Source organism: Cololabis saira, chromosome 5 (genome assembly GCF_033807715.1).
Source record: "Cololabis saira isolate AMF1-May2022 chromosome 5, fColSai1.1, whole genome shotgun sequence".
NCBI lineage: Eukaryota > Metazoa > Chordata > Actinopteri > Beloniformes > Belonidae > Cololabis > Cololabis saira.
Genome location: NC_084591.1, coordinates 44,164,433 through 44,179,093, shown reverse-complemented (window position 1 = coordinate 44,179,093; position 14,661 = coordinate 44,164,433). Strand labels below are relative to the sequence as shown.

General features: G+C 40.9%; 1 protein-coding gene across 1 annotated transcript in view; it reads left to right on the top strand.

The window, feature by feature from the left end:
- The window catches only part of LOC133444438 (nuclear factor of activated T-cells, cytoplasmic 3-like), a 44,238-nt gene that overhangs the window by 2,166 nt on the left and 27,411 nt on the right, over nt 1–14,661 (top strand). Inside the window, exons 2-3 of the mRNA XM_061722228.1 lie at nt 7,506–8,190; nt 12,517–12,915. Coding sequence (XP_061578212.1) covers nt 7,506–8,190; nt 12,517–12,915 — 1,084 coding nt within the window. The remainder of the gene's footprint in view (nt 1–7,505; nt 8,191–12,516; nt 12,916–14,661) is intronic.

The following is a 14,661-nucleotide window of genomic DNA, read 5'->3' as shown; positions in this document are numbered from 1 at the left end:
TTCTGTTCCTTGAATGTTAAGGTAGCCGACTGGATTTGTAGCTGCAAAGTCGGCGGTGTGTGTCCTTGCTGCAATCATTAAACCCAGTGGTGTATTCCCTGGGTGAGAGAGGCTGCCCTATTCAGGTTGGTTAGCTTTTGGGACTCCGGACACAGCCGACAGATACTGGTAGGTGCTAGTGATTGGCTCTGATGAAGTCATTCCAGCTATCAACCAGTTTTTAGGTGATTTGAGTGTTTCATCTAAGTCAAGCCTAAGAAATCATTAGAACACCACTCCAAACGGCTGATGAGGAACTGTTCTTACCATTTAAGGAATATCTCCAAACTAAGAACAGTTGTTTCAAACAATGATATTGAGCTAATCATGCTTTTGTGTCATCTCGTTTGGACTACTGCAAAAGTTTGTTTTCTTGCCTAAACAAGAAAGAACTGTCTCGTCTTCAGCAAGTCCAAAATTTCTGCTGACTTGCTCAAATAGAAGGGCTCACATCACCCCAATTTTTTTCCCCAAAACTCTTCACTGACTCCCTGTACCTTTTTCGTTTTAACTTTAAAATCTTGGTGCTGACATTTAGAGCTCTGCATGGTCAGGCCTCCCCTCCAACATCAAGTACCTACTATACCCCTACACTCCATCTCGGAGGCTGAGATCATTTGACCAGAGCCTATTCACGGTCCCTCGTACCTGCTTTAAGGCGCGAGGAGATCGCTCCTTCCAGGCCGTCGCACCGAGGCTCTGGAACCATCTCCCGCCGTCTCTACCTTCTCTGTACTCCATCAACGCTTTTAGGAGCAAACTTAAAGGAGACCTATTATGGCATCTAATACCTATTTTAAACAGGCCTTGATTTTCTTAAAAACAAGCTTTTTTGGCAGCACGGTGGCTTAGTGGTTAGCACTGTTGCCTCACAGCAAGAAGGTCCCCGGTTCGACTCCCAGGCCCGGCAAGGGGCCTTTCTGTGTGGAGTTTGCATGTTCTCCCCGTGCTTGCGTGGGTTCTCTCCGGGTACTCCGGCTTCCTCCCACAGTCCAAAAACATGCATATTAGGTTAATTGGTGATTCTAAAATTGCCCGTAGGTGTGAGCGTGAGTGTGGTTGTGAGCATGGTTTGTGTGTCTATATGTGGCCCTGTGATGGACTGGTGACCTGTCCAGGGTGTAACCCCTGCCTCTCACCTAAAATGAGCTGGGATAGGCTCCAGCAGACCCCGTGACCCCGCAAGGGATAAAGCGGGTATAGATAATGGATGGACAAGCTTTAGATTTTTTTTTTGCTAAATAAATTAGAAATTCAGCCTCTGAGCCATGTCTGCAGCATCCCATTCTCTAACTTCATTATCTATGCAGGATTCTGAGTGGGCGGGGCTATGATAATGAGGCTCTGTGCTGATTGGCTGCCTGAATGACATGTAGCGGGGGAGGGCACAAAGTGTTGGTTTTTACAACCAACAACAGAGCAATTTGCATGTCTAGCTCGAACAGACGCCATCACGATACACCGCTACGAAAAAATGGCGGAAGCTCCGGTCGGCGGAGTTAGTTGTTGTCATGGATGTATTATAGAAACTGGATTGGAGACTAAAAATGGCCGCCCATTCATTTCAATGCATTCTGCTCAGCCAGCGCATAAGCCGAAAAAATCTCTGACTTCCGGGTTTACTTCCGCATACAGCGGCCCATAGAGCATGCGCAGTTGAGTCACCTCCCATGATGCTCTGGGGCCTCCCATCATGCCCCGGGGCAATGACGCGAGTATTAATATAATATGTATTAATATAATATCTTAATTAATGTATATTATTACATGTATAGCATTACATATATTATTAATGTATTAATATAATATAATTATATAATATATATTAATATAAAACATCCGTGGAATGCACGGCTGTGACGTCAGCCGTGACGTCACGCCCAGAAAGAGACTTTTCTTTTACTTTTCTGGCCGTTATAAAACATTTTTGACGGATATAAAGTCCATGACTTAAAAATATAGAATACAAAGATTAGTAATTGCCGGGGATTACAGCTGGAGGTGTCCTGTGAACAGTTTTAGAGGCTTCTCTTTTACTATTGCGGTCTATGGGAAAAAAGCTTTCTGGGCCGCATGGGATTTTTGGTTGCAGTACCGCGGCTGGCCACTGGAAAAAATCGGCGCGCCTTCTGACTGCCAGACCCGGGGGCTGGTTGTTGTTGTTCCGGCCAGAGTTAGTTGTGGGCGTGGTTTCACGCTCCTGTCGCAGAATCTGAACGGCTCGTAGATCCACATCACACTGGACGGCTCATCCGGGCGGCTGTACTGACACTGCAGAATTTGGTTGCTTTCCTCCTTCTCTGAGTTGGCAGGCTGAGGGGAGACCACTTTATATATGTTAAAGCTAGAAAAAATGTGTTTTTCATAATAGGTCTCCTTTAAAACCCACCTGTTTTTAAACTTCATTAGTGAGAGGGTTGTTTTATGACCATCATGTTGATTTTTATGTAATTTTATTCTAAGAGGTTTATCTGTAACGTCTTGTTTTTATTGTATTGTTTTATTTTTTGTGAATCACCTTGACATTCCCTTGTCTGTGAAAGGTGCTCTATAAATAAACTTTACTTACTTACTTAATAAATTCTGAGAAGGCAATCCATCTCTCTGACATTCTGCCCATTAAGTATTTTAGCCAAACATTACTCATAGACATTATTACATACTTTGATTATAAAAATCTACGTTTGTTGGGTAACTGGTGAAAAAGCAAAGATGCAGGTAATGTAAGGCTCATCTGAATCCATACTCATCATCGATCATAAATTCCAGACAATGCACTTGTGTCACTTCACACAAATGTTGACTTTGAAAATAAAGTCTTATAGTAGCAATTGAAGCACAGAGGCATGGTAGGGTAAGTACCATGCCTCTGTGCTTCAATTTGAATGCAACGCCCAGAGTGAAAGTCTGTTACTCAAACATACAGTACGGTGCACGAAAGCAAAACTAGAATTTGGCTCCAGTGAAATACTGTTTTACTCAAGAAATTTTAAATCACTACATTTCTATGTTATCAATGCATTTTAACTTCATAATATATCTAACTTTTACTCAAAGTATTAATTGAATTATCTAATGATAAAGTGAAATCTTTGGGTTTGAAGCCTCGGGCTTTAAGAACCATTATGTGCATTTGATGAAAACATATTTATAAGAAGAATCGCAAACCTCTTGAATGTATAATCCAATGAAGAAGACTCAAAAACGTAATGCTTTAAAGACCCAACAATTATCAGTCATGACCATCCTTTAACAAAATAGAGACTCCATCATGAGGAAGGACATATAACAATAGTCCAGTGAAATGGAAGGAGGGACACATGAATAAATGATGTACGTGTTGGTAGACAGGTGCTGCACATCTGTCTCTGCTGCTTGTTTTTTAGACACAGTGCAGACATGCGTGTCATGCACCCTGTCTGTTGGCAGGTTTTACTTCCTGATTTTTCTAACTGCTCTGTGGCACCCAGATGGCGGGACGGTATCATGTCCTCCTCTTTTCTCTTCCCTTCCTCCCCCCTTTCCTCTGACCTAAAGACAAGGGGTGAAGGTTGCATCATTTCTTACTTGTGCACCACATAGAGGGTTATTTATATAAAAACAGCAAGTACTGAAGCAGATCACAGTTGGTGCTTTGACACCGGATTTGCATGTATATAGATATCGAGAGCGAGAGAGGAATTCATAGTAATGGTGATGATCATTTGCAGCTGTGTGAATTAATTTACTGAACTGTTGTATATAATCTGTCACCATATTTAGTTAAGTGTGTACTATGATGTTCAGTGTTGCTGTGGAGACCGATCGTGCAGCTGTTGATCTTTAGAGTTTTAACCCTCAATGAGTGTGTTTACATGGGAAGTTTAATTCCTCTTTAATTCAGAATTAAAATTAAATCTGATTTTAAAATGAGTAAAAATGACCATGTAAACACCTAATTCCAAATGAAAATGGCCATTCCGAATTAAACTTAATTCCGACGTAAGTGGCTGGTTTATTCCGATTTTAAATCTGAATAGAATAATTCCGCGATCATGTATACTGTCATTCCTCTTTAAATTAATTCCGGTCTTTCTTTCTGCTCGTTCTCTCGCCCGTCTGTCTCCATGGCGCTTATATTCCGCGCTGGGCTGGTTTTCCAAACAAAGTTTCAAGATGGCAGCACGCAGTAAACGCTGGTCAAGAGCAGAGACCATTTATTTAATAAATAGAAATAATTAAAAGAACAGATGGCAGGAAACATAAAAATTGTGAGCTTTTCAAAGTTGTAGCAGCTAAAGCTGTAACAGCTTTGTTTTTCTTCTGGTAGACGTAACTTCCGGTCCGCCCCTATCCAATCAGAACCTTCCCAACCCCCAGACCTTAAGAGGAATTGGATAAAGCCGATCAAACGTGTTTTCCATGTAAACCTCAATTCGGAATTACTATTTCTATGTAAACTCAAAGGAAAATAGTTACTTTCGGAATTATTTAATTCGGAATAATTAATTCCGAATTAAGACATCATGTAACTGGCCAATAGAGGGAATGCGCATGACGTCACGGATGCAACTTCACAGCGGGTTACGCCCACTGAGTGGCAGAAAGACTGAGTGGAAGCATAAACTTTCAGTTTGGGCACTCGAAAACATCTAAAATGGGAAATAGCTGTTGTGCTCTAAATGTCAGCTTCTACTTATAGATTTAGCAAGAAATCTGAGTTATCGTTTTACAGACTGCTGAAAAATAAGCTTAAGAGAGACAAATGGATCACTGCAATTAGCAGAAACAACTGCACCGAAACGTGGATTTCATAAAGTTCGGTGTCCTCATCACTTTAATTTCACCAACAAATCCTGCCTTGAAGTGGGACCAAGCGTCAAGACTTTTGTATGCCTTCAAGCTTTGCTTCATGTATTTCCCTGCCGTAGAAATTAAGTACATATAAATATCAGGAAACTGGATTCGTGGCCAAATATTAATGTCCATGGACCACTGGTTCTTGGTAACTGTACCAAATATTAATGTCCATGGACCACTGGTTCTTGGGGTAACTGTACGGGTCACTGTCAAGTCCAACTGCCTTTAATTTAAGCTGATAATTGGCTGTTATCCCGTCTTCTCCACAGTTTCCCCTATTAGTTGCAGCCATTTTTGCCAGGTCGTGGTCCAGTGGGAAAGTGACGTCAGTGCATACCCTCTATAACATTACTTTAAATGGATAGAAGGTGTGAGGACTAAATAATAGATAAAAGGTGTGGTGATATGTTATTATTATTATTATATTTATACTCACTTCATGGTTTCTTTTCTCAGATCAGTTTAGCAGAGGAAACTGGTACATTACTTTGAATCTTTTATTCAGTTTGATCTTAAGCATGCACAAGGTGATGGTGGAGAGGAGTCCTCTGGTGTATTCCAGGGCCCCTCAGCGGGGGGGCATTCTCTGGTCCCCCCTCTGCAGATTTCTGTGTCGGCATTCATTAAACTTGATTTCACACAAACAGGAATATCAAAAACAATGTGGCTTCATTACACACACATTGATTTGTGCTTTAGAGCATAAACTACGAGAGACACACGGAGTATATTGTTTCAGGTTTCTTTCTCTACTTTCTTTATTAGTGCTTTATTAGTGCTTCCTCTTTTTCTCTTCTTCTTTTCTTGAATTTGTCTTTAAACTTTGTTTAAACAGGAAATGAGACTCCTTGGGGATGAAATCTCTTTTTCAGTCGTGCCCTGGCTGGGACGGGGCCTGCAGCAGCTCAGGGTGTAGAGTAGCCCGTCTTCCAGCTGGGGCAGTTGTTTGTCCCTCAAACTATTAACCCCCAGGCCTGGCTCCAGGGTGAGGCCTTGATTTCAGTCTGCTCAAGGGACATTCACTGTGTTTCCATGCAGTCAATAACCCTTTTAAAACCCGAATATTGGCAATAACCCGAATTTGCACGGCCATGTAAACACCAATAACCCTTATTGAATAACCCGAATTTGCTCATATTCGGGTTTTTTAAAAACCTGAATATGACCCGTGGGTTACTCCTTTTAAAAGCCGAATATTGGGTCATGTAAACGCCAAACAGAATATCCCCATCAGAAGGAACAGGAATTTGTTTTTATGAGCATGCTCTGTTCGCAAGGAATCCTGGTCTTTTGAGTCCAGGAAGTTCTTCTAAACACGGAGAAACACAAGACCAGGAGGAGACTAATCACTTCATAAATGTAATGAAGGATATGAACATTTTGGCATTTGTAGACGGTAGAAAGTACCGGGATAGTGAGATTTAAAAGAAAGTGAGTGAAAAGTTGCGCGAAGCAGCATTTGTTTTGAATTTGGATACAGGAAGAAGAAGCAGAAATGACGGGAATTGCGTCATGATGTTCTCCGTGCGTCACTGGTTTGATCCAGATATCCCAAATGATTATTACCATGTATACAGGGATAACCCTGTTTGCTCACGCATGTAAACGGAATATTCCCAATGTTTCAGTAACAGGAATATTAGCAATAACCCGAATTTTGACTGCATAAACGTAGTCACTGAACTCATCTTTGTGGGATGCCTGCTTGAAGCCTTACCTGGGGAGGTGTTTTAGGGATGCCCTGTTGTGGAGAAGGTCAGGAGGCAGCTGGTCAGGGAACGCCTCCCTGTCGGGAATGGGGTAGGGAGATCTGTAGCACTCTGCCATGCTGATGCCCACAACACTGAACCTGGAAAATATGTGGTGCAGCTATACAATAGCCTTTTCCCTTGTTTAGTTTCACAAAGCAACTTTGATAAAAAAATTACTTAAATCACAACACAAACATAAAGATGAATAGCTCACCTGCAGGCTGGGTAACATCTGTGTTACATTTATGTTTGATAGAATTAACTAAAGGTATTTGAAGGAAACCTGAAAGAAATTAAGCAGACTTGTGAAGGACTATTTGAACTTTTTGGATGATCCATATTTTCACCCTTGTCTTCGGCAGGAGGGTCCCCCCTTATGATCCAGGTCCTGGTCCAGGTTTCTTTCCTCCTAAAGGGGAGTTTTTCTTGCCACTGTTTGGCTTAAGGCTTTTCTCCCACTAGGGGAGTTTTTACCTGCCATTGTTTATGTAATAATGGCTCAGGGGTTTATGTTCATGTTCTGGGTCTCTGGAAACCGTCCAGAGACAACTTTTGTTGTATTAGACGCTATACAATAAAATTGAATTGAAAATCTTTTGACACATAATATTTACATATATTTCAACCACTAGTTCCCCTTTCAGACATGGGATTTATGTTTCAGCCATTGTTTTAGATTCATTGTTCAATCTATGAAAACCCTGTACCACAAAACACACTGAGTAGAGCAGGATTATGAAAATGATCTTATGCACTCTGCTGCTGAAGGACTTCTGCTCGCACTAAAAACAAAAATAAATGAACTATTTGTATTTGCAAAGCAAATGATCCCTCATTTGATTTTTACATTGTTTGTTCATCTCTTCCATTTGACAGCTCCAGTTCTGGATGTGAAGGCGCCTCCCTCCAGCACACAGGCCCTGGCCGAGCAGCTCTTGAGCCAGGAGCTGCAGAGTTACTCTCCATGTTTCCCCCCAGATGGCTACCACCATGCCGGCTACCAATCCCACCAGGGTTACGGTGGCCCTCACGGACCCCCCAGAGCCTTTGACTGCCCCAGCATCCAGATCACATCCATTGCTCATAACAATCACCTAGAGCCCGGCAGCAGCCATGACGTGGTGGCCGTGGGCGGTGCCGAGGGCGGGTACCCGGATCCATCCTGGCCCAGAGACCAGCTCTACCTCCCCATGGACCCGTGCTACAGAGAAACGGCCCTTTGCCCGAGTCCCTGCAGCAGTCTGTCCTCCAGGAGCTGGATGTCAGACCTGTCGTCCTGCGAGTCCTTCTGCCAGAATTACGACGACGTGGAGGCGGAGCTACACGACGCTTCCCTCCTGGCTCTGGGTTCCCCCCTGGAATCACCTGTAGGGTCTCCGGGCTGTGGAGGGGGGGCGTTTGGGGTAGAGCTGTGGCAGCAGAAGTACCAGTACCCTTCAACGTTCAGCCCGGCGCTGTCTCCCCTTCAGTCGCCCCGTCAGTCGCCCCGTCAGTCTCCTTGTCACTCTCCTCGCACCAGCGTCACAGAGGACAGCTGGCTCAACCGCCGGCCCAACTCCAGGTACGTTTCACCATAAATGTTTAACTGGTAGACTTATTCATGTAAGGATGTAGGTCCTGCAATAGGGCTGCAACTAACAACTATTTTAATAGTCGACTAGTCACCGACTATCAAAACGATTAGTCGACTAATCGGATAATTAGTACATTTTTTTTTAATTTAGTATGAGGTTGCTTTAATTATGTGGCAAATGAGAATGAAGACCAGAAAGATGCACTAGAGCCCTGATATAGCGGGACTGTTTTCTTCATCCCCTCCTCCCGCTGAATTTCTGACCATTACCGCCCGCTCCCGCAACCTGTGTGTTACACTCCCGCCTGCTTCCGCAAAACTCGGAGAATTCCTGCCGCACAGTATTAGAGATGCATTGATTTAGTGTCTTCTCCCGTCCCGCAAGAGAAATGTCCAGACAAATCTGATTTAATGTTAACATGGTAATTGTGGAGTTTGATGGATAATTGACAGTTCATAGTCACCTGACCGAAAGTTAGATGCATCATTGTCATCACACAAGCTTTTTCTCCTTTCGCGCAGCATCAATTATGATTGAGGTTATAGCAACGAGAGTAGCTGTGAGTGGCTCAAATAACACTAATAAATAACATGAAATAAACAAAGTTAACGAATGAAACAAATTAATTTAACAAATGAAAATAGGCTTAATATCTTACCAAGGCGAGTCCGTTTTGTTCAACACTCCGACGTGCTTTCTCTTCAAATGCATTACCGACGTGCTCCTGTGAAAAGTAAGGTCAGCTTTGCAAACCTCGCAAGTCATCTTTTTATTCTCCGTATCGAGGCTAAAATGCTCCCAAACTTTTGAAGTTTTTATTACCTGCAGCTGCTGAGACGCTATCGTGCTGCACGACTCTCGGCAGAGATTGTATTGAAGTGAGACGTAGAAATACTGTAAAAATTAGTCGTGCATATTGACCCAGCACCTCAGGTCAAGATCAACATGCTTTTTGTTTATTTTGCATGTTTATAGATGGAAAATTAATTGGTATTCAGAGCCAGCATGTACAGTATATAACTCTTGAATAGAATATTTTAACAAAGATATTTTCAAATAAATGAATGCAGTAGATTATAAAAGAGTGCATGTCACACATGCAGAATTAAAACAAGGTACTTAATTAAAAAAGCATATTTGTTAAATGTAAATATGAAATAGAAAAGCATAGCAAACGGTAGTGCTAAATGTTTTGCCTTAACTAAACCTTTCTTTACAATCACCAACTACAGACGAGCCTTTCTTTAGATCTGCTTTGAATATATGTGTATATATACGCATAGGTATGTATGTATATGTTTACATTGGGGCAAAAAGGTATTTAGTCAGACACCAGTTGTGCAAGTTCTCCCACTTAAAAAGATCTGAGAGGCCTGTAATTTTCATCGCAGGTAAATCAAGTATGAGAGACAAAATAAAAAATAAAAAAATAATAATCTTTTTTTTTTTAAAGAATGTATTTGCAAATTAAAGTGGAAAATAAGTATTTGGTCAATAACAAAAGTTAGTTCAAATACTTGACAGAGGTCAAACAGTTTCTGTAAGTCTTCACAAGGTTTTCTACACTGTTGCTGGTATTCTGGTCCGTTCCTCCATGCAGATCTCCTCTAGAGCAGTGATGTTTTGGGGTTGTCTCTGGGCAACACAGACTTTCATCTCCCTCCAAAGATTTTCTATGGGGTTGAGATCTGGAGACTGGCTAGGTCACTCCGGGACCTTGAAATGTTTCTTACGAAGCCACTCCTTCGTTGCCGGGGCGATGTGTTTGGATCATTGTCCTGCCGAAAGACCCAGACACGTTTTATCTTCAATGTCCTGCTGATGAAGGAGGTTTTCACTCTAAATCCCACCATACATGGCCCCATTCATTCTTTCCCTCACACGGATCAGTCATCCTGGTCCCTTTGCAGAAAAACATCCCCAGAGCATGATGTTTCCACCCCCATGCTTCACAGTAGGTTTGGTGTTCTTTGGATGCAACTCAGCTTTCTTTCTCCTCCAAACAAGTTGTGTTTCTACCAAAAAGTTCTATGTTGGTTTCATCTGACCATATAACATTCTCCCAGTCCTCTTCTGCATCATCCAAATGCTCTCTAGCAAACTTCAGACCTGGACATGTCCTGTCTTCAGCAGGGGGACATGTCTGTCCCTGCAGGATCTGAGTCCCTGGCCGTAGTGAGTTACTGATGGTTCTTTGTTACTCTGGTCCCAGCTCTCTGCAGGTCATTCACTAGGTCCCCGTGTGGTTCTGGGATCTTTACTCACCGTTCTTGTGATCATTTTTACCCCCCGGGGTGAGATCTTGGAGCCCCAGATGGAGGGAGATTATCAGTGTCTTGTATGTCTTCCATTTTCTAATTATTGCTCCCACAGTTGATTTCTTCACACCAAGCTGTTACCTGTTGCAGATTCAGTCTTCCCAGCTGGTGCAGGTCTACAATTTAGTTTCTCACGTCCTTTGATGCTCTTTGGTCTTGGCCATAGTGGAGTTGGGAGTGTGACTGTTTGAGGTCGTGGACAGGTGTCTTTTATACTGATAACCAGTTAAAACAGGTGTATTTTATACTGATAACCAGTTAAAACTGGTGTCTTTTATACTGATAATAACCAGTCAAAACAGGTGCATTAATACAGGTAACGAGTGGAGGACAGAGGAGCCTCTTAAAGAAGAAGTTACAGGTCTGTTAAAGCCAGAAATCTTGCTTGTTTGTAGGTGACCAAATACTTTTTACAGAGGAATTTACCAATTAATTCAGTAAAAATCCTACAATGTGATTTCCTGGATTCTTTCCCCCCATTCTGTTTCTCATAGTTGAAGTTACCTATGATGAAAATTACAGGCCTCTCTCATCTTTTTAAGTGGGAGAACTTGCACAATTGGTGGCTGACTAAATACTTTTTTGCCCCACTGTATATATGTATAATGTTTTTTTGTAGCGTAATTCCACCATTATTTCCCATATTAATGATCATAAATCATAAAGATCATAAAACTAAAACTACCAAAAACAGGTTCTGCTCTGACCTTTGCTTCTGCGCACGTTCGTGTGCTCTCGCCTCACATTCTGGATCAGATTGGATCAGAAACATGCATATGAATAGATCTGAGAAGTTGCCAGTTTCACTTTTAAATACCACTAGCTTTGCTGTTGGAAACTTTCCACTGCTTTCTATGCAACATCTATTTCTCAAATTACATTAACTTGTTAAAGATGTGACATTTATAGCTGAGAAGATAAAAACAGTTTACAAAGTAATAGTTTTCTTTTTATGTGCTGTCTTTTTCTTCTTTATATTTATCATCACATTTGTAATATGAGATTGTTGTTCTTTCATATAAATAATGCTGACCTTAAACCTGCTGGCTGCATAGTTTTGGGTTTATGTGCCGAGAAAGGGTCTGAAATAGAAGTTATGACCTCAGCAGAGCAGTTTTTTAAGTGATTAGAATTCTTATCTTCAGCAAATGTTTCGTGGAAAACAGACTCTGAAAACCAAGAAATATGAAATACAAACCATTTGATAGGTTTAACCTTCATATGCATTGTACATTTCTGTCTCAGTTCCTGTGTATTTACAGGACTGTCTCAGAAAATTAGAATATTGTGATAAAGTCCTTTATTTTCTGTAATACAAAAATGTCATACATTCTGGATTCATTACAAATCAACTGAAATATTGCAAGCCTTTTATTATTTTAATATTGCTGATCATGGCTTACAGCTTAAGAAAACTCAAATATCCTATCTCTAAAAATTAGAATATTCTGTGAATCTTAATCTTAAACTGTAGGCCATAATCAGCAATATTAAAATACCGGTAATAAAAGGCTTGCAATATTTCAGTTGATTTGTAATGAATCCAGAATGTATGACATTTTAGTTTTTTTTAATTGCATTACAGAAAATAAAGAACTTTATCACAATATTCTAATTTTCTGAGACAGTCCTGTACATTGTTAAAAGGAAAACCTTTGAAAATGTTGATCCTGTGTGCTGCATCGGTTTTAAGATAAAATCATGCAGTTCTTTCATCCGTTCTAAACAGTTTGATTCAAAGTTTTAATGACGAGCCAGTCATACATTTTTTTTACGCATTTTTATTAAAAAGAATGAATAACTAATGAAAGCTACAAGTAAAACACACAAATATCAAAACTGAATCGATTTCTATTTAATTTCATACATAAAACCCAAGACAGTGTTAGAAGTATAAACCGAGGTAAAGGCCTATTTATTTATTTATTTATCTTTAATTGATGCAACAGTGGATTGACATTGTTAAGCCATGCAGTTCTTGGTGTTTTCTCTCAGGCCGTCGTCCCGACCAACCTCTCCTTGCGGGAAGAGACGGCACTCCAGCGCCGACCCCCACGCCCGCTCCCCCTCCCCTCACCACTCGGCCAGTCCCACCCCGGGAACCTCCCCGCGGGGCAGCGTGACGGACGACACCTGGGCCGGGAACATCATCGGTACCCTCGGACCCCTTCTGATTTCTGGGAACCAGGAGCTCGATGTCCCTTCCAAGACCAGGAGGACGTCAGGAAGCAAGCTGGGCATCTCCACCGGTCAGGGAGACCCCAACCTGGAAACCTACCAGGATTCTCCCGGAGAAGAAGGACGGGAACAAGACGGCCTGGCTGAGCTCTTCCTTCAGGTTCCTTCCCACTTCAGCTGGAACAAACCCAAACTTGGAAACCCTCCGTTGTTCAGGTTGGCATTATTATCAGTAATCAATAACCTGATTCGCTGACATTTGTAAAATGTTCCTCATTAAAAGCAGACTTTCATATACAAGTTCTGTCCAAAGGTGACAAAATCCACATACAGGACTGTCTCAGAAAATTAGAATATTGTGATAAAGTCCTTTATTTTCTGTAATGCAAAAATGTCATACATTCTGGATTAATTACAAATCAACTGAAATATTGCAAGCCTTTTATTATTTTAATATTGCTGATCATGGCTTACAGCTTAAGAAAACTCAAATATCCTATCTCTAAAAATTAGAATATTCTGGGAATCTTAATCTTAAGCTGTAAGCCATAATCAGCAATATTAAAATAATAAAAGGCTTGCAATATTTCAGTTGATTTTTAATGAATCCAGAATGTGACATTTTAGTTTTTTTTTAATTGTATTACAGAAAATAAAGGACTTTATCACAATATTCAAATTTTCTGAGATAGTCTTGTACAAACCTTTTTCTATTTTTTCTTTTATTCATTATTCTGTAGAAAAAGAAAACTTAACCTGAAACAAATCAGAATCATCTTTATTGGCCAAGTTTGAATATTGTCCAACAGGGAATTTGACAACGGTTGTTTCGCTCGCTGTACCCAGATATAAAAATAGCAAACAGTAAAGTATATAAACAAATGTAGTAAATAAACAAATGTAGGCACTTATTAACATATATACAATTAGAGAACTGAAAGGTGCAGCAGTATGAGGTATCCTTTGTGTGTTTAACAGAGATGTGCAAACACTTATGTAACTTTATAAAATAAGTTGGTAAAACCAGCACAGAATTCACCTCCGAATCAAAAAGCTTTTTAGTAAAATCCACCAGTCGTTCTCCGTCTGGTGACATTTTTAGTTTCCGAGGAGGCACCATGAGCCGCGCTGCAGCCTACGGTGTCACCAGCTAAGACTTTCCACAGATAAGCAAGTAGAAATGTTTTCAGCTGCTCTCGTGTCTTCTGTAAGTTTGAGTTCTGACACCTGAAAGCATCTTCATCAAATGTTTTTGCTCTGCTTTGTGGAACACTTAAAACAGAAGAACAGTAGGATCTAAAAGGCTTTCAACACTTATAAATTTCAACATTTCAGACAAGTACCCTGGTTTGAGGCCTTGTCTTGTCTTATAAGTGAATAAATCAAAGGGAAAACCAACAACCAACCTCTATGAATGCTTATAACAGGGGTTTTGCTCTCAGTGTGTACGCATGTAACATAATTTCACATTAATCATATAAAAGTATGGCATTATTAGTTTGTTCAGGTAAGCATCATCATTCGTGCTGGTCAGCACGAGAAATGGTCTGATTCGAGAGATGTTTTTCAATGTATATACAACATTTTAGTACAACTCCCTACATGAGATGTTTGTCTCAAAGTGAGGTGAAACACTAGTCTGTGGTCTTGTTAACTGTTTTGCAGGACTGTTGAAATGACTTATGTTGTCCCAGCAGTTGCTGTTGGAGCGCCAGCATACCTAGTTAGACAGAGAGGCTCTGTCTTCATGACTCTACTCTGAATTTGGAGTTAGAAGAGCTTCATTCTCACAGGAAAACATTAAAACGACACTCTATTACACGACCAACGTAATTTAAACATTTGAGAGTTTCCTGCTCCCCAAGGCAGAGCCTCAGTTGTCAAACCAGGTCCCTGTTTGGGTTAATCTGTAAGATTATAGGTAAAGATTTCCCTGTTGAGGAAGTTAGGAATATTCCTTTA